Below are 27,197 nucleotides of genomic sequence, written 5' to 3'. Positions count from 1 at the left end.
TCAGTGGTGGCAGCGCTGCCTGGAAGACGACGTTGGGGGCATAAAACACCATCGAGCGTTTGGGTTGAGCCTGTATGCAGCCCTATGCAGTCATCACCTCCCCAGACTCCTCGTTTGGGTTGAGCCTGTATGCAGCCCTATGCAGTCATCACCTCCCCAGGGCTGCCTCTGGAGCTGGCCGTTGAGCTCGCCTGGACAGGGCTGCCGCCAGAGAGTGAGGTGTCGGTCTGGCGGGCAAGCAAGCCAAAAACTTGTTGTCGCTTTTTTATTTATCTCTCCTCTCCTCTACCCACTCCCTCCCTCCCTCCTTCCATCTCTCTCTCTCTGTCTCTCCCTCTCTCTCTCTGTCTCTCTCTCCATCTCTCCCTTTTTTCTATCTCTCTCTCTCCATCTCTCTCTGTCTCTCCCTCTCTCCCTCTCACTCTTCATCCATCTCTCTCTCTCTCCATCTCTCTCTCCCTCTCACTCTTCATCCATCTCTCTCCATCTCTCTCTCCATCTCTCTCTCTCTCTCTCCATCTCTCTCCACAGCTCACTCCTGCAAGCAACCAAAGAGTCCAGCCCAGGCCAGCGTGGTTGGCATGGACCTGCCGTCCTTCGGGTACACGCTCATCTACTCGTGCCAGCCCGGCTTCTTCCTGGCCGGGGGCTCGGAGCACCGCGTGTGCCGCTCCGATGGCACGTGGACGGGCAAAGTTCCGGTCTGCCGAGGTGAGGGACCGGCCGCATCCCGCATCCCGTCTCCCGTCTCCATCTCACACACAGCAGGAGCAGCAGAGGCTTTACCTATAGGATTTATGGCTTTATATTAGACACCTCGACTTTTTCCTCTTTTTCCCCTCCCCCTCCCCAGCCCTCCCCTGCATCCTCATGCAATACATTACCCAGACATCTCCCATCAAATGAGCGCTGGAGATTTAGGACTGTGGGCTCCTTTGTAGCTCCTCAGTTGCTACTGAGGACTGTGTTCATAGTCATAGCAGCTTTCGTTACATAAATCTCTTCACAGAAAGCAGGGCCAGAGAGTCGGCCTGTTGTGGGGTTGGGGTTGATGTGGAGAATGTAGCCAACTGTACCTGTAACGTGCATATTTATCTGCTCCTAGCGGGCTCGAAAACCTCCGAGAAAGCCGTGGTGGCCGACCAAGGCACGCCGAGTCCCAAGATTAACGGTAAGATCTTAAAACACCTCGTTTTCAGAGCTGCGGGCAGAAGCACTGGGCTAAACAGAATTATGTTGTCTTGAAGCATTGTGTCGTCTGCTACCATCATCTCCATTTTTCACAAAACAAAGGACTTTTGAAATGATGGGGCCCTGTCATGTTTTGCGTGGGAGTTTGTCATTAGGCCCGGTGCGGCACACCGGGAATTCACAGATAAAACGCTAATTGCACATGGCGCTTGCTGCTCATATTTGGGCCATCAATCATCTTGGCAGCATTGCTGCCGCACTATTTCATTAATGAGCAGCAGACTCCGGTCCTGTTGAATGTCGGCGCGTGTAGCTGGCCGCGATCAGCCTTCTCCGCATGCAGAAATGACATGCAGGTGACTCCCACCGAGAGTGACAGGAAGGTGTTAATTGCTGGACGTCGTAAGTGCTTCTCAAGTGCTGTGGCCTAATATCCTCCCTCTCTCCTTCTTTCATAGGTGTGACCAGCTCAGTTGCTCACTGATATTAGTTCCAAGGAATCTTAACCCTTAAAGGAGTACCGTCACACCGGTGTGACGGGAATGTTGGGAAATTAACATTCTAAAGAATATCTAGGTTCAATGAATTCAACATAGAATTTTAGAACCTTCAATTGTTGCGGAACTTAGAATGTTCAAAAACCTACACCTTTAAGGGTTAATTGCTGGACGTCGTAAGTGCTTCTCAAGCGCTGTGGTCTAATATCCTCCCTCTCTCCTTCTTTCCTTACCCCCCCCCCTCTCTCTCTCTTTCTCTCTGTCTCTCACACTTCTCTAACCGTCTCTGCGTAGTTCCCGATGACGTGTTTGCGCTGGCGTATGTCTGGAGAGGCTCGTTCGAGCACCGTGGCGTCAAGCAGCCCATGACTCTGACCATCACGAGCCTGAACGTGACCACCGGCCGAGTCAATGTGACGCTGAGCGACGGCGACGTGGAGCTGCTGCTCTCAGGTCAGCCTCACGGGGCGAACTGTGTGTGTGTGTGTGTGTGTGTGTGTGTGTGTGTGTGTTCGTCTCTCTCCTACACTGAACTAATGGAGCCAGTAACACACACCAGGGCTGACAGGCAGGCAAGTGCTCCTGCCATGCCACCACTGTGATAACAAGCACTGCTCCAGCAGAGTTAACCTGCAGAGGGTTTATGTGCTGTGAGACATATAGTGCATATGATCCTCATGATCAACTTTTATAGTGTTATAATGACTGAATATTATGCAGATGAGCAATCATACCCTGAGAGGGAAAGCTTGCCTTTTGCTTGGCAGGTTCCGAAAGCAACCTTATTAGTGTGAAACAAACTGCCTCAAATCCTAGTGGTCAAGTTACAGTAATTTTGTCTACTTCACACACATGTACATAGTGGACATTTCAGTGCATTTACACATTGAAGTTCATCCACATGGGCATCGATAGTATTTCAGTGCAATTCTATTCTGTTGGTCTATGAAGACACCTGTACAGCGCTGATAACAGTTCCAGGTTCTAAGCGCATGGCTGTGTTCTACAGGTGTGTACAAGAGCCGTGAGGCGCGACTGACCCTGCAGCTGCACCACAGCCAGACGCTGGCCCACAGCACCTACAGCAAGACCACCGAGGACACCTGGGCCATGGACGGCTTTGTGAGTAACAACACAATTAGCCACCTCAAAACTCCGACCAGTAAATCTCCTGCCAGGAGAGAGGGAAAGGGGACAATAGACTAGAGAATATTCCAGGATTATTATGCTTGCAAATGAATGTGTTGGTGTGTGGGGTTTTTTTCTGCAATAGGTGATTTGTTTTCAATAGATGTGAATACAGTCATCTTGTCATCTTGCCGATGTTAGAGCTCTCAAGTGAACTTTAAAGAGGTATAAGTGACAACATGGGGGGGCCATGCCAGTTACAGGGGAGACCGGTTAACTTTCTATGCACTAGGAATGTGTGCACTCAAAAGCAGGACTGTGCCAGTGAATTTGAATGGCATTTGACAGTGGCACATTCTGAGAGAGAAAAAGTGGTGGCACTCATCACCTGTGTCCCTCCTAACTGCCTCTGCCAATCCTCTAGGTTTCCGCCGAGCCCGACCGCGGCACGTACGTCTACCAAGGCTTCATACAGGGGAGAGACTACGGGCCGTTTGGACTGCAAAGACAAGGTAAATCAGTTGCTGTTTGGCTTTATTCTCCCCGGAGCTTTTCGAGGACCACTGCTAATGGTAGTTTACATGCTGAGTGATTCATCCCTCAATTAAAGCTAATTGAATATAGTGCAACCGCTGAAGAGTTTTGTAATGTAATTAGGCTTTTTAATTGAACAAAAGTAATTTGATTTGTGGCAACCACTACAGGAGGGTTGTATAAATTCACGTTTTGAGGCAACACCTCTGTTTTGTATGATTAGGGTGATTCACAACAGGCTCTCAGAAAAATAGCACTCTGCCATGGCAGTGTCCTGAACTGATTGAATTATTATAGCTCTGAGCTCAACAAACATTGTAAGAGACATCAGGCAACTCTTGCTTACTTCCAGTTTAGCCACCATAGGAGTCTCACCCCTGTTTCCATGCACATGCACTCAGCTGCCAGGGTTTTAACCCTCACAAAGCCCTGGCAACATATCACTCCCATTCTCCAGCAGCTCCACTGGTTGCCAGTCAAGTCACGCATCGCCTACAAGATCCTCCTGCTCACCTACAAATCTCTCCATGGACTCTCACCACAATACATCACAGATCTCCTCCACCCCTACACTCAGTCACGCTCCCTGCGGTCCTCTGACAAGGACCTGCTGGCCACCCCCCGCACCAGGTTGCGGACTTTTGGGGACAGGGCTTTCTCTGTCAACGCTCCCACACTCTGGAACAGTCTACCACTCCTTGTCCGCTCTGCCCCGTCCCTGCCCATGTTCAAAAAGCACCTCAAAACATTTCTTTTCACCAAGTCCTTTGACCCCTAACCCCCTCATTGTTAAGCGACCTTGGGTACCATGAAAGGCGCTATATAAGTCCAAGTTATTATTATTATTATTATTACTGCACACAAGCAAACTAATTGGCTGGTGGAGTTGCCTGTTTTCTTTAGTGATAGACCCTGGCTACTAGCATGAAAAGCTGTCAAACTTTTCTGAAGCAGAGTGAGAACCATCAGCTGGTCATCCGTGCTGTTTGTGTCACAAATTGATGCGTATTGCTTGTTGGTCAGTGTGAAAATATATTCTCTTTGCAGTCATTGTTACCTCTGCATATGCTAACGGATTCATCATAGAGCACTTGGTTGAATGGTAGCCTAGCGTGACGTTGTATGTTTATGCCATACCCACCCATGTAACAGTCACTGTTACCTCTGTATGCTAACCGATTCTTTATGGGGCACTTGTTAAATAGCAGCTTAGCGTGAAATTGGTTGCTGCCTGTCATTGTTACCTCTGCATGCTAACTGATGCTAGCCGTGTGACATGATGAGTGTGTGGATCTGTATACTAAAACTGTAATAGATGCTTACCTGGCAGGTCTGAACCTTACGGAGACAACGAGGACACCTGAGGCTCCCCACGGAACAAACAGCAGCTCTGTGGCCATCGCAATCCTTGTGCCTTTCTTCGCCCTGATTTTTGCAGGCTTTGGATTTTACCTTTACAAACAGCGGTATGTGTCAAGCTGTCAAGTTGATGTATTTTTTTTAAAGGACAGATTACTCCAGAACTTGACTGCAGTGCTGAAGTGTCTCCAAACCAGCTTGGGTTTAGGGACAGTTAGTCCCTAACAGTTAAATTAACATTAAAATTTAAATATTTTTAAAATTATTTTCTGTCAGTGCATTCAGTAAAGAGGATTTAGTTGTCCATGGGGCATATGTCTCCTGTGTCATATCTACTAAATAAAAACCCTGCTACATCCTGCATGTGAGCTAATTATGGACTGAAAAATACAACTTTTTTCACAGGTGTGGTGACCATGATGCATAAGTAACTGTGTTTTCCTGTGTCCTTTACAGGAAGACCGATAAAACGGAGTATTCCGGCTGCTCAGTGCACGAGAACAACAATGGCCAGGCCACGTTCGAGAACCCCATGTACAACACCAACTCCAAATCTATTGAAGGCAAAGTCGTGCGCTTTGACCCCAACCTCAACACTGTCTGCACAATGGTTTGACAAAGGGGTCCTCCTTGGATGGAACATAACGTCTTTTAAAGGGATGTTTTTTTTTTTTGTAAATGGGTGACAACCTTATTTTTGAAAGATTACTTGCCTGCAGAAAACCACAAGCACACTTGAGTGAACCTCATGATCCGGCGAATTGGATCTATTGAGAGAGAGAGAGAGAGAGAGAGTCGCATTCTCTTCACCATGTGAGTGAAGCATTCTAAATATATTCCACACTCTGAGAGTGTATTTGTCTATTTTGTAGTTTCAAGCTAATTTTTCCTCCTTGGTCTCCTGGGATTTTTTTTTTCTAAATCGGTGTGTCGTTCAGTGGAATACTTTTTTTTTTTACATCTGCTAATTTTTGATGTGAAGTTCCATGACGAACCTCGAAAGACCTCAAGTCCTTGTGTGTGTGTGTGTTTGTGTGTGTGTTGTGTATGTGTATGTGTGTGTGTGTGTGTATGTGTCTGTATTGATTGCGGGTCCACCTTGACCTGCTGCTTCTGGTACAAAACAAAGCATCCCTGTTTTTCAAGATCAGGATCAACAGCCCACGCCGAAGCCACCACATCTCAGAACCAGACCAGGAGATCCAACAGGACATCTATGGAAAGAGGACCCTTTGTGTCATTGACCTCTAGGTCTTCCCTGCACAGCATTTGTTTTTCTTTTGGTCTCTCACTCTGTCGTCTTCTCTCTATCCTTCTCTTTTTTTCTCCCTATCCATCCCTCTGCCTTGCTCTCTCTCTCTCTCTCTCTCTCGCTCTCTCTTTCTCTTTGTTCTCTGTCACAGATATGAGGACTTTGGTTTTTTTTCCGCTGTAGATGAAAGCGTCCTTTCAAGCTCATTTTAAATGAACTGCTGCCCTGCGACTGACTGGGACTGTGGTCAAGGCAAGCGCCACCCGCCACTGTCACCGCCGATGCCGACGCTGCTCCATTCTTCGCCCGTCTGTCCTCAATGGTGCGGCTCGCGGTTTTGCGTGAGTCATATGCTTAATGGTGTGGTCCGTTTATGCATGCGCGCACGCACACACACACACACACACACACACACACACACACACACACACACACACAACATTACACCAAACATCACACCAAACGCTCTCCATACACCCAAAGAAGAATGACATTTATGCCATAGCCTCCGTTGCATTGCATTCTCTGTCCTTGCGTGACACGTGAGAGAGAGAACTTAGTCCAACAGTCTGCCTACTGTGTGTTCCTGAATGCCAAGTTGCTATATTGAATCCTTTCTAGAGGTCTGCTACTGCATGCAACTAGGTTTCACCTCATTCAAAGTCCATGGGGCAAAGATGAATATAACATTACATTTGAGCCAATATCAGTTCATCAAATCGAATCCCGTTCATCTATTTAGTGAGTTTAAAACTAGCTGTGCGCACTTTCATGCAAACTCAGTTTGACTGGCCAGGTATAATGTACGCTCACATATACCGTAATGTGATTACTGCGTAAACAAGCATGGTTGGAATTTAAACCGTTTCCTTGCACGGGGAAATTAAAAAATTTTAAAAAACACACACATTTTTGAGGCAAAACCTCAGGCATATAGAAGAGCTTTTTATCCATCATTCTCAGTCCAACAGCGTCATCACCAAGTATGAATATCTATTTGGTGTCAGAAAGTCAATTTGAATTCTGTCTCCAGTGCTTTGTCCAGATAAGCAAATTAACATTTGAGTAGTATGCAACAGAGTTATAGTATTCAGCCATGGATGGTGACATTCGTTGAACTGATTCGTCAGTGTTGCTTCAAGGACTTTTCATATTTGTATTTTGTATTTTGTATTTTGGTGTTCTGTAGACCACCTGCTTTCATGACAGTGAAACAAAGGAAGTCACTTTCAAGTCAAAGCCCTGTAATATTGTCAATCATAATAGTGCCTTGTAAAATATTTTAGCCTACTTTGTTTGAAAGATGGAATTTTGTTTGTATGCACTGTTTTGACTTTTTTGTCTGTGTCTGCTTCAGTAAAGTTAAGAATAGGTTCCCATATAGGTTCCCATATTTATAGCTCAGCTCAGTTGATCATTGATTTTTTGCACATGCCAGCCAAAAATAATCAAATATAGCATCGCTGCTATGATGACGTGCCACTTTACTGTCATGTCATGGCATTTGCATTTTGTATATTTAGAAACAGTTGTCGTGGTTACTGTTGTTTGGCTGGTTGTTTTTTATATACAAAGGCTTTTGCTTTGAAAAACAATGCTCAGTGCTGTGAATATTCTACATATTTTGTCATTATATCTTTCCTATTAATGCCAACCCCAAGTCAGACACACTGTCAAAAAAGAAATATTACAAATGAGTTGAGAAAACAAATGTTCTTGTTTGTCTGGGCTCACCCACTATATGTAAATATATTCATAAAAATGTACAGGTATTTAAAAACTTTTTCAAAAAGAGATATATTTTTGTGAGAGATATACATTTGTAAAATATAAGAAACTGTAAAGTGTCATTTGTAAATGTCCATTTTCAAATTAAAAAGCTGTTGCTTTTATATATTTACATTGCTTTATTGGATTCTTCTATTAAGAATCACACATGTGATTTCAGGTTGTGTGTGTGTGTGTGTGTGTGTGTGTGTATGAGATGAAATGGATGGAATGGGGTCCCTGTACCTTTTCCAGAGCTGTTCCTGGAGAGGGCTAGCATCTTTCATTGGGCCCCAAAATGTCTATAGCGCCACCCCGGCAGGATTCTAACTAGCACCTGTTGCATCCATGCCATTTTAGAGGGAGAAGCAATAGTCCATGGATCTGCTCAACTCTGGCGTTATCTGACATGGTGATGTTGGGTGTTAGGCCAGAGTTGATGAAAGGTACCTGTTAAGGAATTATCACATCATGGAGCATGAGAGCACAGCAGGCCACTAGAGTGTCAACTTCAAAGCCCTTCGAACTTACTTCAAATTCCAAGATCAACTCATGTCACATGTACTTATCTGAGAAAGGCGAGCATGTAAATTGTGGGAAATTGCTTTTAAAGAAAAGCCTCTCCACAGGTAGGAAGTCACTGAATTGCAAGGGGTGCAAGAAAGCGCATGACGCACGTGAACGTTTCGGAAATTACGCAAGACAGTTTTCGCCGTCCCCAGTGAAATGGCAAAGCTCTCAGAAGGGTCAATTTCCTGTGTTGTTTGTACCAGCTCCTTCCGACAACTTATCGCCGGGTCATTGGATTCTGGCTTTGCATTTGGCCCTTCAAAAAAGTTCATATAAAATGTGATTCGAGATAAATGAACACAGCAATAAATGTCTGTGCCATTGTGTCTTAGCCAACGTCAGGAAATCACTTGATAAATGAAATCACCTCAGTGTGAACGTGTGAACAAGATTAAAATCCCTTCCGACTCTTTCCATGAAACCATACCAACCAAAACGACCATAACCAGTGTCAGATTATGAATTGTTTCTTCGCTATGTGATTTCACCCTCCATAATTGAAATGGCACAAGTAATGTTTTATTTAGCTCTTATTTTACGACGGACTTGTTCTTCACACAGCAGTTAATGCAGGCGCCATGGAAACGAAAGAGCGCCATGTAAGAAAAACTATAATTTCCCGGGTACATTATTGCATGACAAAAGAGAGCACGGAGCAACTGCCGTGTAATTATCTCCCAGTGTAATTACTCAAACGAGGCTTCAATTGGGGAGGTAGTATTGGTTTTAGGTATATTATGGTTCATTTTGATTAAGTGTCTAATTAAATCCTGGTGTAATAAAATAAAAAGTCAGTTCTGTCACTGATTTATTGATTGTGCGGAGACATTTGTTGAAAGGGGCGTCATATTTTTGGCCATGGTCATTTAAGGTTTCTTAGTCAAAGACAGCTTGTCTCTGGTGTTAAGGTTCTAAGGTCTATCTGTGTGTTTGCCTGTCTGTCTCATTCCGTATCTGTCGTCAACTATTTGACTCTGTCCTTTAGTAGCAATGAGAGCCTTGACACAACACACCTTCCACTTAAAATGGATGCGTTACAGAAGGCTGTAATTATCAAGGTAATGGTGCTTAGAATGCATGAATCTGAATGTCATTTGCATAAATTGTCCTTGATTCAGCAAACGTGCACAACTGAGATAGAGGGGGAGAGTTTGTGTGTGTGTGTGTGTGTGTGTGAGAGAGAGAGAGAGAGAGAGAAATTGCTCTCAAACTTCGGACTGTACTCAGCAGCACATGAATATTAACATTCTGACTAGGGGAAGAAGTTGGTTGGTGCCTTGAATCTAGATGTGACATTTAGCTCTGACGTGAAATCTACAACATAATATACATGCTAGCACTTAACTAAAGATCACCTGAACTTGACATTTTGACAAAGCCCACCCTGTGGATTATTGTAGGCCTAGTTATCACTCATAAAACAGCTTACTGCAGCAAAAAAGTGGGTAAGTGAAGCTTTAAGGTCTTAAGTAGCACGGTCCTAAAGGTGGCAAGTCTGGGTTGAAGCTATGCCCAACTTCAGTGCCGAGTCCGTCAGAGCTCCACTGCTCCCCTGTCACTCAAGGGCTGTCATGTAAAAAATATATTGCATCATTAAATCCCCTGATATATTCAACACTGCTGAATGGCTTGTTCTGAACGCTGTGAGATAGTGCCAATAAACACAAAGAGACACAAATTAAACTATTGATCATGAGTTCATTTGAGCTCCCTATTAAATGTGAATGATGAGCAAGTCGATGGAGAGTGTAGTCTAGCTGGTGTGTAGCTCCAGTGCGCTGATGCATTGCAGTCATACTCGCCCAGAACCTGCTTGAAATTCCTGCAGTGGCCGTCGCGCAGCTGTCTGTCACAGGGGATGAGTTTTCCATCTGCTCCCGGAATATATGTGATAAAAAAGGGGGGCCAGCATAAAAATGGGCTGCCTTTGATGACAGTGTGACACATGAAATGGCTTCTTTTGAATGACTCCCTGGATGTTGTAACACCAAAGCCCTGATCTACACTCACGCTCTCCCAATCACAGGCGGAGCCGCGCCGGGGCTCCTGAGACACACCGCCGGGGCCGGCAAAACACCTTCAGGTGCTGTGTTTTTGTTCGTTTGGAATGGAGCGGCAGGCGCGCTGGAGAATGGTGGGAGCAAAATTAAATCAAAGCCTGTCAAGTGTTAATATGCATGAAGGTGCGCACGGGTTGGGTCTTTGAAAGAATACTTAGTGGGTGTCGCAATAGCCTCCCCACTCCCCTTTCCATCCCTGAAAGAAGGATGCAGAGCAGTCAGGCTAGCCTATCTGCGGCCCATTCGGCATTGTGTTTGGGCTCTCCATGGCAATTAAAAGATATTCCCTCCTGAGACAGCATCTCGCCGGCTGTCCTAGTTGTGCTGGAGTGTATTTCTGAAGAGCTCAACAGAAAAGAAGAAAAAAAGATCCAAGGGCCTTAGCAACAGCCATTTTCAGAAAAACCACACGACACCATTGCCCTCCAGTGTTTGTTTGTGTCGTCGGACCGTCGCGAAAGTTATTACTTTGGTGTGGAGGATTCGCGGAGCAGGCGCCTCGTAAGGTCACGGGGAGTAATGAGCAGCGTGCCTTCTCATCAGCCCCCCTTAGTCCCGAAGGCTTTCCGCGGCAAAGAGGAGAAATGTGTGTTGTCAGCCGTCAGCGACTGCCGCGCTGCCGGTAGACGCAGGCGGGCGGATAAGAACCTACAGTCTATGATAAGAACGCGCGCCCATGTTTGTCTCATTTAAACCCACTATAAAACATGTTTTGCCTATCGAAGTCGCACAGCCCCCGCCCCGTGGTTCCACCTTTTGTGTGAAGAGAACAATACAAACGGTCAATAATATATCATACTCTGCATCGCTTTGGCATGACTCCAGATGGGTGAGCCGCTCAAGAGAGGTCTGCTGCTCCTCTGCATGTCTGCCGCTGCTGCTGCGGCACCGGTCTGACAAGAGATCGGCTATGTCGCAATGCCATCTGCAGGCCGGCCGTGGAATCCAGGTCATCGCAAACACGGTGACCATCTGCAGAGAGTGGCAACCCTGCCAGAGCTAGCATAGGCCTATAAAACCATTGTTTTACACCGGAACAGATTTATTTCTGGAGCTGCGACATAAGGACATCCATAATACTGCATATCAGCTCAAACAGATCCTCTAAAAATGTAAGTCGACCATGTGGTCTGCGCTGCCAAGTTCACACGTGTCTGTATAGCTGTAGCCTGGATGTGTGAAGAGTTAAAAGCACACACATTTAGGATGATGGATGTGCCACGTTTGATGGATGCATTAAATGTGTTCTTCTGAAAGTTCAATTTACTGGAAACAAATGGCCATCGCCCTGGAAGCAAAATAATGGTGTCTGTCTGGATGACTTCAGGTGGAAGAGGAGCACAGTGTGTCTGTTGTTTTCGCGCTCTTTTTTTCCACGGGTTGGCAAAATGATTGAAATTGTTGCTCCACATAGCATCCACCCACCCCTGCCCCTGGCCTGTTGTCAGTACTGATGTACTATGTCCTCCAACATAAACAAATGTGTGTTTCAGCCCACAGGCACCCTGAGACCGAGACCCTAGAGCAAGCCCCGGGCGCCTGGGACGAGCCGGCAGAAACTGAGATCAAAGGAGCCGCGCAGCTGCCTGATGGCTGGCCGCTGGAACAAGGGTGTATCAACGGAGCAGGAGAAAAAGTTCAGGGAAGAAATTGGGAAGGGTGGGGTACATGGGTGCATTTTCAAAATGAAAGTGTGCGTGGTACAGAAAGTTCTGCTGGGGTTAATTAGTAATTTATAGTCAATTGCCTCAAAACCTTTTTGTCTGTCCAATATAATGCAATTAGGCAAGTGATGGGCAAAGCAATGCTATTTTCCTTTCATAAACTAATGGTAGCATTGTTTGTCCCCATTGACCTATTATGCAATACACAGTATAGTATAGGCCTGTATCAAAGACTTTACCAAAGCTGGTGTAGGCCTATACTAAGCAATCACACAGAATAAGAATTGTACTGGCACAAGACTAAGGGACCGTTAGTGAGATGGCAGTTTAATCCTGATGGCAAACATCGGCCGGTGCAACATTATTGTAACCCCCTCACTTCCAATCATGCCAAGGCATCCAACATTTACAGTGGATGGAAAAATGGGAGCTGTGAGGAGAAAGAGCCCTTTCAGATGGACCTCTAGACCTCCGTGGAGAGAAACAAAGTTCCTTACAGTAAGCCAACGGTTCCCTCATTCCTCTTCCCCTCTGGCCCACGGCCAGGAGGAAATACGGGGGGATGAGAGATGGAGTGGGTGTGTGGGTAGAGCGATGGGTGTGTGTGTGGGTTGTGTGTGTGCGTGCGCATGTGCGTCTCTGTGTGTGTACGTGTGTGTGTGTGTGTGCATGCGCGTGTGCACTGAATGGTGGGTTTGTTTGAGCACTCTTTGGATTGGGGAAATTCAGGTCGCCGTGTAAACCTGGCCAGGATTTGCAGTAGGTGTTGGTTCTGCATAACTGGCGTTGGGGGACCTAATGGGAGCGATAGATAAATAGCACACATATATGCAGGGTATTACAATACCAGCCCCTTGTGTAAGGCATAATGAAATGCTCGCTAGTCCTAGCTTGCTTGTCAGGAACCAATTACACCCTGCTGTTAGACCCATTTGCTGCTTGTCTTGTGGCTATACCTCACTTTGCACTGTTGCACTTGAGAGAGTTTTTTTTTTTTTCAATGGTTAATTTCTTTATAGCAAATACAGGCTGTGCAAAACTCCTACAAGAGCTGGTATGCACAGCACAAGGTCCTGAGAGTACATAAAGTAAATAATAATTGTATGCAGCTGTCAGCCTCTACCGTCATAGTGAGTCATACTATTTAGACTGAGACTCAGTTGACTATTTTATTCCTTTACTTCAGCTGTTACAACTCTCCACGAAAAAATGTGGTATGGCTTGTACAGTCAAATCGAAAAGATTGCACACATGAGTGTATATTCTCTGTAAACATAATTGATGTGATGTTAGTAAATCTCTTACCACTGCTATGGCTCCTCTTTGTGAGACAGTGACCTATTAGACTTTTTACATCTGTGCAGTGCATACAAATCACCCAGTCTAACTCCATGAACGAAAAAAAACCCCAATGCCCTCTCTCTAATATGACAGGCAGCATTAAAAGAAAACGTGTTTTCAGAAGAAAATAATTTGCATGCAGACGGACTATTATGCCGATAAGAACACCAAAATTCCGATTGTGAGATTACCCATGAAGTTAGAAAAAAAAGTTGTGCAGCCCATTGCTTTGGTAGAAGGACAAACTCTGCTCCTCGGGGGGAGTTGAAGGCACAGAGGACCTTCGTTTTCTAGTCTCTTCTTTCATTTCATGCTCTGCCTCTCTCCGAAAAGCTGGTCTTCTGTTACAGTGTATACCTTTCGGATAATGAATATGGTGTCTCCAACGACGCGACTATTGATTTTCTCCTGGTTAATCTTTCCTCTTTATGAAGCCGAGAAAATGAGACACAGAGGACTCCGTCAGAAGGATGCGGAATACATCGAAAAAGTAAGCGCCACATTACACGTAGAGAATCTCATAAAGCTATTTCGATATCGCACTCAAGGGCGGCGGTATTGATCCAATTCCTTGCAAGGTTATGATGCCCAACTTGTTATGTAGCCTATTGGCCAAGGAATAGGTAGTTAGACTTTGAAGTCAGATAACACATTTTGGAGGGTTATTGAGAGAAAAGGATATATTTGTTTAAAAGTACTGTCAGTAGTTCACGCAATGTCCAATGTTGCATGGGAAGATTTTGGTCTCGATCTGAACTTTTCTGATCTTTTCTCTTCTGATCGTTTTGCTGACGTAAGCAAACCTAACGGACTAAAAAACAGAAATCTCTGACACAGATTCGTTAGGAAAACGAGACTATTCTTCCTCTCATTGAATTTCAATTTAGTTGGAAAGCTTGGAAGTGTAAAAAGAAGAAGTACCTTTCATGTCCATAATGATTGATATAAAACGACGTTAGACCAAGCAGATCATTCATAAGTATTGTTTGTCATCCTAGTGCACTGACGGCGACTCAGACAAACAGAACTGCACCAGACAATCAGATGAAGCCCAAACTACCCACTATAAAATGGTAACATTTTGACCTCCACCTTTGTAGTTCACAGTGTCAGTGAAAATGGAGTTGCACACAGCGGTATTCTTTTCCCAGCCTCGAATATCATAGTGTTTCTTTTTTATATTTGTAGTAGGCTACTTATGTAGGTTTGCATGATATAGTGCTGTGGAATTGTGCAAAGTAGTTCTCTCATGCAGACAGAAATCCAACACACACACACACACACACACACACACACACACACACCATGTTGGAACAGTGTCCATTCCAGGAATGCACGTTAAAGCACACTCCAGCTGTCTGTGTGAACTACTCTTTTAAGACCAACTCTTTCCTCCTCTGTTCTATTGCTTTCCTCCTCATCCCTTGAAGTGCCTGCCAGACACAAATCTAATAATACATTTCCTCCTAGTTCATTCCTCTCCTGCCTCTCACTGCACTCGGCCTCTCTCATGCATTATTTCCTGGCTTGCTCACTCTTGCTGAAGGACTTTTGCATTTCGGCTCTTTTTGGGAGATGGGGGCATGTGAAGAAAGGAGCTTTGGTTCACCAAAAAGCCAGCACTTTTGGACTGTGTGAATGGAGGCCAGTCGAATTGTCTGTAGATCATCTATTGTAGAAGTCCAAGGATGCGATTGACCATTTGGGTGAAGATCAGACACAAGCCACTCTGCTGATAAGTGTCTGTGGTTTTAAAAGAGTGGCTCTCTCATATTGCGTGGTGCTGCATTTGTGAAAAGTGGAACCAGAGAACAAAAAGTTTTCCTTTTTTTTCAGAATGAAAAAGAAATGGTTTTGACCAGTGCCTTTCCAAACGATTCATTAGATAACAAAGAGATTGATACAACCACATTTCAAATAAATATTTCTGGGAAAACTGCACCAGTTACAATGGATCTCTATGATCCCCTTTATTTTACTGGCACATAAACCTAAGTAATCACAACCAAGATAAAATGGTTGGTCAGTCATGGAGAATAACAATTTCTTGCTGATTCCTTACAAAATATGAATCTCTTTAAGCTGTCCATGATTCATGATTCTGCCACCAGAATATTAAATTGCACTTCAATTTCCTACAAAAAAATATTTAAAATCTATAGGGCACGTACTCCTATGAGTAATCAATTAATCTGGTGCTCTTGGTGATGCGTGCAATGGGTAATTACTATACAACCGAGCTCAATTTGTCATCGCCAGTCCCCAGATAGCACTTAGGCCCGGGACAGCCACACAACCAAGAGGAGTCCACAAAGCAGAACCCCTTTTGTGTTATGGGCATTTTCATGCTTCATTCTCAAAGACACTCATGCATGCGCCCTCAACAGATAAAGGGAGAGAAGGCTGCACCATTCTAAGCAAGCCCACTGTCTATGTGCTTAATAAATATCAATACGTTTCACCTGATGGCTGGCACGCCCTTGATATGGGAACAATCTATTGCCTATTTAAGGACCCTTACTGCTGTGTCTGTGTCTGAAGCAGACTGATGAGGGGCTGTATTACTCAACTAGCGAGTCCGCATTGGCCCAGACAGCAGACTTGCTAAATGGCCGGAGCAGACACTCTGTAACCACAAGCTCTCATTTGCCGAGGCAAATGAAATTCAGTCGGTGATAAAAAGGCAGCGCATGCATGGCATTCACATTCATGTCTGGCTCACCTCTGAGTATCTATTGTCTAGATGTGAGCCGTGCTGCATGAATAACTGGCAGGTCTGCTGTTCTCCATGAGATGTTGGCTGGCGGTTTTAAAATAGACGCCCCTGTACTGTTTTCACAAAGACACAGTCACCCCAACATTCCTCCAAATGATCAGCTGGACACATACTCTGTGTGGGCATCTTGAATAGACATCACGCCATCGCCATGACTCACCCTTTCTTTCTCTTACCTCTCCCTCTGTCAGCCATTCAGATTACAGTGAATATTTCCAGCCATCTCACTGCATCCAGCCAAGTCCCCACGATAAACTCCCACTATAAGGCTGCAGGGGTTGTGTCAGTTGGGATCAGTTAATAATATTCATTGCAAATTTATGCAAATCGATGTAATACTTTTTAAAAGGTAGGACAATGTTTTTTGTGTTTGTTTTGGTTGGGATGAGAGGAGATGGTTATCTACTCTACAGCAACATTTCAGTGGGGCATCAGTGAAATTGCCAATAGTTGCCTAGTCAGCAATCATAGCTAAGCTGACCTGTGACCTCAAACTGCCTGACATTTCCAATAGCAAATAGGTCAAGATGTGCTTGGCTGACATGGTCTGTGTGTTTTGGCTGACCATCTGATGCATATTGACTGGCCTGATGATCTGTCGTAGTCTGAAGAAATTGTCGGTGGCTATTGGCCAGCCTCCTAGAAATCCTTAAGTTGATTAGCCGGGATATTTGCATTTCATCCCCTGATCATCTTACAGCCTGTGTTTGTCGAGGTGAGGTCCGGGCAAGTCCCTCCGTAGACCATCTGACTTTCCTTAGCGAAAGTGACATATGACAGTTTCGCTCTTAAGTATTTCAGCAGAGGGAGCCATCTGACTCTGGCTCGGGCCGTAGCTGCACAGATGGGTTTCTTTCGGCTCTTTTCCCCTCGCACAACACCGTCTGTGGGTAGTGCTGCGTCTCCAGCGGAGCAGACTGTCTGTGTTGGAGTCGGCCTGCGCGGGAGTCAACATCTGTCTAAACAGCGGCCGGCCTGAGATAATGAATCACTGGCTGGGGCCTGAGCTACTGGGCCCAGCACAGATGAATGATTTAGCCTGCACCCGTCCCTCCCTCCCTCCCTCCCTCTTGCTCGCCTTCTCTCTCTCTCTCCCAACCCCTCCCTCTCTCCTCTCTCTCTCCCAACCCCTCGCTCTCTCTCTCTCTCTCCTCTCTCTCCCAACCCCTCGCTCTTTCTCTCTCTCCAAACCCCTCTCTCTCTCCCTCTCCTCTCTCTCTCTCTCTCCCAACCCCTTGCCCTTCTGGAAGGGAGCGGATGAAATATTTGAGCTCAGTATGGCGCCTGGGTGTTTGATCAATACTGAAATGTTGCAGTGCAGCAGTCAGCAAGGGAATTTGTCCTCACATTTCATGCGTGAACACAGTGACTGCAAGGGATTTTTTCCCCTTCTGTCGGTTGGAATGAAAAGACAGCAAGAAAAGCACCATATTGAGGCCCATCAGGAAACTGTTTTGTCTAAATACTTAGTTTTATGACAACTAAGTACTTAGGTACTTAGTCAAGGAAAATCAACTCGTTTCCCAAGTTGCAGTACTCCATGCCGTTAAGCATTATTACACTAATCAAGCTGAGATCTGCACCTCTCTCTCTTTCCCGTTACTTTGCAGTATTCCGGCTGTGTCCAAGGACCTGCGGGCATTCCAGGCCGAGAGGGGAATCCAGGTGTGAATGGCATTCCTGGAACCCCAGGTGTGCCGGGCCGCGATGGGGCAAAGGGTGAGAAGGGCGAGTGTGTGAGCGAAATCTTCGAGGAGCCCTGGAAACCCAACTACAAGCAGTGCGCATGGAATTCCCTCAACTATGGCATTGACCTGGGCAAAATTGCAGTGAGTGTCTGGAAACTGAGCTTGTCTGTCTGGAGCTAGAGACTTGTTTTCCAAGGGGCAAATAAGAAGCCTTCCAACTGAAGTGTGGCACCCTGGCAGTCATGATATATTAAAAGTTAAAAGCAGTTACAGCATTGAGATAATAATAATAATAATAATAATAATAATAATAATAATACAATAGAATAAAAAAAAAGTCAAACTCCACTGCAGGTTGGAGCCCATTCAATTCAAAGAAACAACCTCTTTCAATACCTGTCAGACTCCCGCATTCTCTAGCCATCTCAGATTGTTCCTTACTCTCAATAGCATTCCGTCTACTAACAATCACAACATAGCACAAAGTCAGAGTTTCTTTTTCATGTTCCTGTAACATAGAAAGCCTTAGAAACTTTCTGATTACTTAAGTACATGGACAAAGACAGTTATTAGCCCCATTTGGTGGCCCTCACAAAAGCCAATAGCCAACCCCCCATGCCCTTCACCCTCTCTAGCCCATGTCCAGAAGTGTTAAGTGCTGGTGCTAATGGGAGGGTCCTTGGTTTTTGGATCTTGGTATTTTCAAAACTGTGCCTGGGGTTGCCTCGACCACCATTAGGTTTTTTTTTTTTTTGATAATGGTTTTATATCTGAAAATGTTCAGGGTTCCAAACTGTACAAGTGTACCAATGTTGCACCACTTGGATTTCATGGACTTTTGGTATGGGAAGTTTTCCTGAACTGAATACAACAAAAATAATTTCTGTTGTAATTAGTGTTGGGTTGGGTGAAATTTTACCACACAGACTGCCTGGACTAAATTGCACATGATAATTAGATGTGATGAAAGTCTGGGAATTGTTACTTTAGTCACGTCCCAACAGCCATAGCTTGGTGTAACCTTACCTTAAGCCATAAGGGCAACCGTGGCCTACTGGTTAGCGCTTCGGACTTGTAACCGGAGGGTTGCCGGTTCGAACCCCGACCAGTAGGAGTGGCCGAAGTGCCGCTGTAGCAGGCAGCTCACTGCGCCGGGATTAGAGTGTGTTGCACCTTACTGTGTGTTCACTGTGTGCTGAGTGTGTTTCACTAATTCACGGATTGGGATAAATGCAGAGATCAAAAGAGTATATATACTATACTTATACAGTCCTTATCAGCTATTCCAAACAAATCAGTATTCAGTTACCTGCTGTTGTATACTGAACAGCAGTGTTCATTTAAGCATGACAATACACATCTCATACACATGATCAGAAGTACAGTATCCATATGCAAGTCAAAGAATTATGATGCACCTCGTCTGTTCTAGTCACCTCTGCTGTAAAAAGCCAAAAGGCCATTTCAGTCCTCTCCCCACTCAGCTTGTGTGAACCAGGCTTGTGCAAAATTCCAGAATTTAATTGAAACTGGCTCTTAAATTCCAATTCAATTCTCGAACTGCATTTCAATTGAGGTAGCAAACAGGAAGCAGAATTGCAATTAGAATTGTGCACAACCCTGGTGTGAAGCCTGTTGCTCTGCGCTTGTGCTTCAGCCTTGTCTACTGGGTGGGGTTCGAACCGGCAACCCTCCGGTTACAAGTCCAAAGCGCTAACCAGTAGGCCACGGCTGCCCCTAAATCACTTGTGTCCCTCGTCCCCGCTGCAGGAGTGCACGTTCACCAAGCTGCGCTCGGACAGCGCCCTGCGCGTGCTCTTCAGCGGCTCCCTGAGGCTCAAGTGCAAGTCGGCCTGCTGCCAGCGCTGGTACTTCACCTTCAACGGGGCCGAGTGCGCCGGCCCACTGCCCATTGAGTCCATCATCTACCTGGACCAGGGCAGCCCCGAGATCAACTCCACCATCAACATCCACCGGACAACCGCAGGTATGCAAGACTGCCACACATATCACACATTTCTCAATCACTGTGGCTTTGTGGAACTTACAACAAGACCCAACACGATGGCACCACAATGACACAGATAGACTCAATCAGAGGGAAGTTGCTTTGTTTAGATAGATATGGAAGACCCGCCAGCTTATAACTGCAGTGTCACTGTAACTCAAGTGAACACTTAGCCTTAGTTTTGTAACTTGAGGTAGCCACAACTGAGCCAGCCAGAGTTAGAGGAACCACAGGGACTAGATTAGAGAGCGCTTGCTCAGGTCTGGAAAGTCTGGCAGAGAACAGAATTATAAATTACTGCTTTCCAAACCTGTAAAAGTATAGAAATAGGGTGAACGTCTTGAAAAAGTCTGGACATTTTGCTCTTAGTAATACATACTTAAAAGGTTGACAATGTGCAGGTCAAAACTCAAAGGTCAAAATCACAACACTGTCCTCACTGTCCTCAACTCTGTGAAACTTTCCTAACTTCATCTTTGTAGCTCAGTGTACCTACAGTGATACATCACATCTAAACCAGAGAATCCAAAAGTGAGAAAAAACCACAGGAGGGCTAGATTAGAGAAGGAAATTGCTGTGTTTAGGTAAAGATATATACAAGAGGCCTAGACAGATCTGCTCATTCATTGTATGAGGTCTCCTAAACACTACAACCTGATGTGTAGCCTCTTTTGACCTGTAAGCAACTTGAAAATGATCAGTTACAAAATAAACACTCACAGCAACTGAGACCCTAACTATATCCCATAAAGCCATCTAAGGTTAATAAATCAACTTCAAATGTTTTTATAAACTGAGGAATGAATGTGTAGTTACTTGTGTGTGATTATTTCACAGACAAGTAACTACACATAAGTACACACCCAAGTCAGCTCTGATAGATTGTTGGTCCTTCTTGACATTTCCCATCGACAAACTATAAATACTCAAATACATGGTCTGTGCTCAAAATTCATCACCACGCTCAAAATAGACTAAATGTGTGTGGGTGAGCGTGGGTGTGCACATCATTTCAGAGTACATGCACGGCTGGGAATATCTGCAGCCCCAAAGTATTCATCATGGAAGAGGGGAAAATGTCATGACCGAACTATAATCAGAGACAATGCAGCCACTTTGTGAGCTTAGCGGTTATACTCTCTTTGGCCCAAAAAGGCCTGTCCTCTCACCAGATTAGAGCACCCGCTTGATCATATTGTCTTCTGGGCATAGAGGGAGCCATTACAAAACAATGGAGGCATCTAAACAACTAAACAGATGGGGTTCTGAACTGTGTGTGTGTGTGTGTGTGTGGGGGGGGGTTGGTCAGATTAAGCATGCTTTGACTACAAAGTGACCTCTACGTCCTTGTTTTGGGGTTTTGGGTGGTCTGTGGACGGGCAGTTGAAGGACTGTGCGAGGGGGTCCGCTCCGGCCTGGTTGATGTCGCCATATGGGTGGGCACCTGCGGCGACTATCCCCGCGGCGACGCCTCCACAGGATGGAACTCCGTTTCCAGGGTGATCATCGAGGAACTGCCTAAATAAATAATCCTTTTTCCACGTTTTTACAATGTAAGAGACCAAACCAAGCCCTATATGTGCGTGAAGAAGTTACTTCTACAAAAGGAACTGTCGGTCAGGTATCAAATATTACTGATATCAAATATTATGACTTTCAGTATGATGTCAATGATATCAATAACACTACTGTGATGACAACTGTAACATTTTTGTCAGGTTTAATCAATTGTGTGACAAGTCAGAGATGACTTATAAACACAGTAAACTTCTACTGTGAAAGTTCCTTATTGCACAATTGGGCTCTGTTACTATTCTTGACTTTTATACACATCTGTTAATAAAATAATTTTTATAAAACCAAGGTTTGGTGTTAACAGTCTCTGTGGTCATGCATTTGCCTTTCTTACAAAAAACACTGCAGCTCAGAGTCTGAGATGATTTCAAGACTGATTCCAAGTATATAAAGCTACTAATTTAGGAGGTCGTTTCAACTGTTTACAGTCTGCATTTCAAGGCTTGGTTGAAATTGTTTTTATATTTCCTACCACTGCACATAAGGGCACAATTAAGGCCAGCGCCCACAGACAATGGTGTCTGAGGCGCGTCAAGTGACACCAAAGTTTAGAACTCCATTACTTTTAATAGAGCAAAGCCCACTGGCGGCGTCTTGACTGGCGTCAACGCCAAAGTTTAGAAAATTGTTCTATCTCTTGAGCATCAAATCAACAGACGTGAATGTGGTCGCCAGCGGGCGTAGGTCTTTATTCCACTTCAAGCTTGAGGTGCACAGGACAATGGTCAATGTTGTGATGCATGCGAAACTGACATGATGCCTCCATGTAAACTTCTGACTGTAAACGTCTTTCATGTGCCTCAGGCATGAACTAGACCAGAAAGTTTCATCTGGCAGACAGCAAGCTTAAAATGTAGTGGTTTCAACAGGCCTTATTTAGCAGAATTCCTTTCCAGAATCTGTATTTTTCTCAGTGCATTCCCTTTTTTCGGAGACACTTGCCAGAAATGTCAATAAATATTAATATTACACTGGTTGCCATGTCTATACATTTTTAATATGACACAAAATGATTTTCGGTTGCCGAAAAATCCATTAGGCGCCCCGGCGAAACAGCCGCCTTGAGCCGTTGCTTTGATATGTCACCATGCTGCCCCCTGTTAGCTAGTCACATAAGATCGTCACTTCCTCCTGTCAGGGCTGCAGACACAGCATGCACTGACACCCCACTCACACACACCCCCCACTCTCTCTCACACACACACTCACACCTCTTATGCATCTATCGATCCCATAGACACGTTGTGCGTGTTGGAGCGGTCCAATTTTGCTCGTCCATTGTTCATAGCTGGGCATCCGTAGCAGACCTGCTTCCAGTCTTACTTCAGTGCAGTGTGATTTGGATTATATGTCAGCTGTTTTGTTCGCTGTTTTCGACTCCTGCGGGATCTCTTGTGAGCTACACACACAACAAATACACACGCGCATCCCGACTGGCTGCCTGTCCGTCTCGCCTCACACATCCTGTCCAGGAGCACAGCGCAGAGCTTCAGTGGTCCCCCAGCGCGAGGTGAGGAGCGAGGGGTCAGGGCCAGCCGGGCTTCCGGACAATTCCATGCCACTGCCACCGCCACTGCAATGCCAAAACACTGCTCACTGCTTCGAGCCCAGTAGGAAGCGCGAAACGTTCTCGTACACCACGAAGGTGATGCAGCAGGCAGGCGTGACGCGGATCAAGTTGGCCACCATCCCTTTGTAGAAGCCCACCGGGCCTTCGTTTCTGCAGGGAAAGGATCAATAGTGTGTTCATGGACAAGCGGGAAGTGGGAGAACGACATAGTGAAAGATGAAAAATGTGCTCGTTCCATGCACAAATAAGTCACTTCATTGTCCATATACAGTTTACTCGTAAGCACAGGTGATTTTGATATTAAACAGTACTTCCCAATTTACTTTTACATTACCAACTTCACCAGTTTGTTGTTATCAAGTGAACACTCTCAACTTATAAGTGGGAAGTTCTGAAATGGTAACTTTTGGCAACTAAGTTGCATGAACACACCAAGAAGGGCATTGAATTGACCCCATTTTAGTTGAACCACATTAGTTCAGTTCAAAATGGCCAAGGTCATGTGGAAAAACAGGGATAGGTGTACACATGTGTCCATTCAACAGTTAAATATTTGCCCCCAACTTACCTCCAGGTCTTCCTGACTACGTCGATCACCCCATGGTATTTGTTGTGCTGGTCTTGTAAACGAGCTCGGACTACCTGGTACGGGTATGTCGTGGCAACCGCAAATATTTTCGATAGAGCTGCCATGGCAATGTATTCCAGTGAATCCTGAAAGGCCGAGGAGAGAATGGTGGTGAGCGAGGTTCAGTCCTAGTCACTCTTTTTTTATATACAGCTCCCATCTGGGCACTGCACAGATGTAAAACCAGACTATGGCATGTTTATACTTGAGTTGTGAGTCTCTTGCCAGACACCATTACTGCATAGACAACAAAGAGGACTGGCTTCCTGGCTCCTGTTACTCACCAATTTTGCATCAGATGCCTTATTTCTGTACTCGTTGTAATCCCTCTTTAGTTCTTCATAGGCCATAAACTGCAGTGCACCATGGGATGTACCAAACAGCCCTGGTACAAATCCCTGGGGATGGGTAAGAAGACTTTGTATTAGTACAGCCAGTAGAGAAACACATGCTTTCAAGTGAGCACATACTACTCTTGCCAACAGACAATTTGACCAAAGAGAAGTGATATCTTCCAAAACCTGAGCCCCTTTTCTTCAGGCGCATACTACAGTGGTACAATACACCTCCTAGTGGTGATCTAATGAACTTCACCAGGTCTCCCAGCTTATGCAATCCCCTACAACATTACCTAATGTTGGGGTACTGGTAAAAAACTGGTCATTTTGAATCACGAGTACATAATCATGTATTTGATGTGACCGCGTACCCGGTACAGTCCAGGAATTCCTTCATGCTTGTAGATTTTGACGAGAGCATCCACCATGCCCTTATACTGCTTCCTACTGCGATCGGCGCTGTACTGGAGAACTAGTTGGGTCTTTGTGACCCAGATAGGGTTGGTTAAGCACAGCGTCAAGATACCTTTAAAAAGAAAGTATTTTGGGAAAATCTCAATACTCATGCACATAACAACACACACACACAAGTTTTCACCAATGATTAATAGAGATACCAAAAAAAAAAACTCTTGATGGTTGTCAAAAAAGGAGATGACAAGGTCATCCTCACTGAACCTTTCGTCTAATTGAATATCTTAAATATGAGCATTAATGAATGTAGGGCCTTCATTGACAAGCCAGACCATTGTTCATTAAAACGATTCTAATAGAAAGCACTTTCAAAGAGTGTGCGGACCGCTTTAAAAGACAGCGGGGTTTGTTCACTCAGGATGTCTATGAAGTGAGTTCAAATTGAATAGACTTCATTACTGTCACATGATGAAGGCTTTCTAACAAATTAACCTCATTATAATCAACTTGGCCTGAAACAAGAAGACACATGCCCTCACTTAAAGGCTTACTCTGAGCTAATTTGTGTTAAGCAAAATATTTTCAATAAGACAATACTTAACAAAGACACAATAGCTGGAAAAATCAGTATTGAGAGGAATGGATACGGTGTATCTACATAAACAGAAACATTTACTTCAGAAAGTGTTGGTTGAGTAGGCAGCTGTCATGTAATTGATGCCCTGCCTCTGCAGAACTATGTTTAGACACTCAAAGATAAGACGAATCACATTTCACAAGGCTCCACAACTGTGTCCACGGAATCCAGACTTGAGCAGTACTGACCTGCCTGCGCTGCAGAGACCATGTGTTCTGTGGCACTCAGTTCGCTCTCGCGACCTTCTTTGGCATACGCTTTGATTGCGTTGTAACTGAAAGAGAAACCGTGTTTCTGAGAGACTGGCAACAAACCACTGCAACTGGGTAGGAATCACGTGTAACGTTTATTTGCTCATCAGGGGGTGTACTACGAATCTCGATTAGTGAGTTAGCGAGGTATGTTCCGCTCAAAGCCAGGCTATGCTGTGACACGAAAGTGGATCTGTTTTAGTGTCGCTATATCACCATGGTATCTTATGCTGTCAACCAAACCTGGTCGGGAGGAGGTTATGTGCTAAGTTATAGCTCAAATCGTGTAATCTACCGCACACTGACCAATCAATTGTCTTAAAAACTAAGTTTCTCACGTGTAGGATTCTGTCATATATCTTACAGGTGGAGCTCCGCCTCTACTAACATTTTGGGTCTCGAATGCGCTTTGATGGTGCTGTGCGTGCAAATATCCAACTATGGACGTGCATACCATACAACAACTGATGACAATTGATTTATTTTATGTTATATAGGTTAGACACAAAAAATGACCGCAGTGTAGATTAAGCGATCACTCATGAATGCGGAAGTAATTGTTTTTAAATAGAGGTGGTCTTGTGCGTCTCCACGTTACACGATTGACCAAATCCCAACACCGAGAACTCGCACAGATCTGAGCTGAAAGCCTAGTTTGACAAATATATCTCATAACTGCAATCGTAGTATCACTTAACGTATACCCCTGAGTCAAGGCTTTGTCAAGCCTCGATATGTCTACATAGCCTAGAGTCTAACGTGCTTCGTAGTATACCCCCCACTGAACAGCAAAGGGAATACATACAAGAAGAAGTACAGTCCCCACGACGCTCCGGCTCCCCAGATGTTGGGTGTCACGCCTTGGTAGAGTCCACGGATACCCTCCTGATGCCAGACACTCCTCATGCAGCTCATTATGCCATTGTATGTAGGCCTTACCTGAAGGCCATCACTTACTGCAAAAGCGATGAACACACAATCAACAAACAATAAACAACCAGTAAACGTCCTTATATCGTTCTCTATTTTACAACCTGAAGGGTTCTTTTATATTAGGACACTGTTAATGGCACCCCATCGTGGTCAGTTGACACATAGTAAGCCGGCAAAGAACTCTACATCTCACGTAGAGAAAACATTAACCTGATGACAGATGCATTATCAAATTGGCTAGCTATCTGCCAACAGGTTTCAAAATAATGCAACGTTAACGTTTCACAAAATCTATCACAGACCCTGTCGTCTTGCAACGTAACACGTTACGTTATGGTAGAGACGTTATGTTGGTTATGGTAAGTCCAGTAAAAAGTCAGCAATCATGCTGACCAGCTGCAAGAGGTTATGATCTTACCTGCGAATCTTATCTTGACCAGATCAAGAGGATGGAGTATCATGGTTGACACGACTCCCCCACTTAATCCAGCTACCAGGTTTTCGACTTTAACATGGCCCAGAAGACGCAGAAACGATTCTGTAACTGTGGCTGACCTCCCATTTTCGGGAGAAATCGGAAGGGCTTGACTTGAGGCAGGGCTCATGGCTTTCAATTAACAAATGCTAAATTGTACTACCGACGCCTTAAAACCACCTACGTAATGCAGTAACGTTAGCTTACGTGAAGAATAATATAAAATCTATGTCTTGGCATAGCCTCGTGGTACTCCCGTGTACATGAAACTATTTTCTGGTACCCACGTTTCGTTTCATGACCTTATGTGTTTCCATAGGCTGGAGGGTTAGCAAGCTGTCTTCAACACAGAATGCATATACGGTGCAACATGACGTCAGGAGACGCCCCCAAAAGCGCTTCCGGGGTCACAGGCTCGTGCCATGTCATAATAAAAGCCTTAAACCAGCTTGATGAATTTAGATGTACGTGTCAACAATCAGCACATAACTGACACACATTTGATATCAAAAGAGTGTTCATAGACAGTAATTAGGAAACT

The 27,197-nt window shown here is 44.9% G+C and overlaps 3 protein-coding genes across 6 annotated transcripts in view; 2 read left to right on the top strand and 1 right to left on the bottom strand.

Moving 5' to 3' along the window:
• Positions 1–5,772, top strand: part of LOC125305730 (CUB and sushi domain-containing protein 3-like) — a gene marked incomplete at its 5' end in the record, with an annotated part of 171,404 nt that extends 165,632 nt beyond the window's left edge. The window contains 7 exon segments of the mRNA XM_048260650.1: positions 532–711; positions 1,106–1,171; positions 1,983–2,141; positions 2,698–2,810; positions 3,241–3,328; positions 4,666–4,816; positions 5,166–5,772. Of these exon segments, the coding sequence (XP_048116607.1) occupies positions 532–711; positions 1,106–1,171; positions 1,983–2,141; positions 2,698–2,810; positions 3,241–3,328; positions 4,666–4,816; positions 5,166–5,325 (917 nt within the window).
• A 5,978-nt stretch (positions 5,773–11,750) lies between these two features.
• On the top strand, positions 11,751–21,685 carry LOC125306017 (collagen triple helix repeat-containing protein 1-like). Of its 4 annotated transcripts, none has more exons than XM_048261153.1 (6): positions 11,751–12,520; positions 13,798–13,853; positions 14,362–14,436; positions 17,750–17,968; positions 19,598–19,814; positions 21,219–21,685. In XM_048261153.1, exons 2-6 carry the CDS (start codon positions 13,806–13,808, stop codon positions 21,359–21,361), a joined length of 702 nt encoding a protein of 233 aa, XP_048117110.1. In that variant the 5' UTR covers positions 11,751–12,520; positions 13,798–13,805; the 3' UTR covers positions 21,362–21,685. The 4 variants fall into 4 exon arrangements, with proteins under 4 accessions (XP_048117110.1, XP_048117108.1, XP_048117107.1 ...); XM_048261151.1 differs by having other exon boundaries at positions 13,714–13,853; XM_048261150.1 differs by lacking the exon at positions 11,751–12,520 and having other exon boundaries at positions 12,533–13,853.
• A 700-nt stretch (positions 21,686–22,385) lies between these two features.
• On the bottom strand, positions 22,386–27,022 carry LOC125305917 (mitochondrial folate transporter/carrier-like). The gene is made up of 7 exons (XM_048260978.1): positions 26,600–27,022; positions 26,054–26,204; positions 25,186–25,271; positions 24,318–24,472; positions 23,893–24,006; positions 23,549–23,694; positions 22,386–23,130 (listed from the first exon to the last, which is right to left on the bottom strand). The coding sequence occupies exons 1-7, from the start codon at positions 26,784–26,786 to the stop codon at positions 23,004–23,006; spliced, it is 966 nt and encodes a 321-aa protein (XP_048116935.1). The 5' UTR covers positions 26,787–27,022; the 3' UTR covers positions 22,386–23,003.
• Between the last annotated feature and the right edge of the window lie 175 nt (positions 27,023–27,197).

The sequence above is a fragment of the Alosa alosa genome, chromosome 13 (assembly GCF_017589495.1).
Source record: "Alosa alosa isolate M-15738 ecotype Scorff River chromosome 13, AALO_Geno_1.1, whole genome shotgun sequence".
Taxonomy (NCBI): Eukaryota; Metazoa; Chordata; class Actinopteri; order Clupeiformes; family Clupeidae; genus Alosa; species Alosa alosa.
This window is presented reverse-complemented; position numbering and strand designations above follow the sequence as displayed.

Excerpts from the sequence above, each read along its gene's own strand:
- LOC125306017 (XM_048261150.1), top strand. The coding sequence starts at position 13,674 with ATGCTCTGCCTCTCTCCGAAAAGCTGGTCTTCTGTTACAGTGTATACC. Across the intron at positions 13,854-14,361 it reads ATGCGGAATACATCGAAAAA|TGCACTGACGGCGACTCAGA; the intron begins GTAAGCGCCACA and ends TTGTCATCCTAG. Across the intron at positions 19,815-21,218 it reads CATCCACCGGACAACCGCAG|TTGAAGGACTGTGCGAGGGG; the intron begins GTATGCAAGACT and ends GTGGACGGGCAG.
- LOC125305917 (XM_048260978.1), bottom strand. The coding sequence starts at position 26,786 with ATGAGCCCTGCCTCAAGTCAAGCCCTTCCGATTTCTCCCGAAAATGGG. Across the intron at positions 24,007-24,317 it reads GAATTCCTGGACTGTACCGG|GGATTTGTACCAGGGCTGTT; the intron begins GTACGCGGTCAC and ends ACCCATCCCCAG. Across the intron at positions 23,131-23,548 it reads GTAGTCAGGAAGACCTGGAG|AAACGAAGGCCCGGTGGGCT; the intron begins GTAAGTTGGGGG and ends CTTTCCCTGCAG.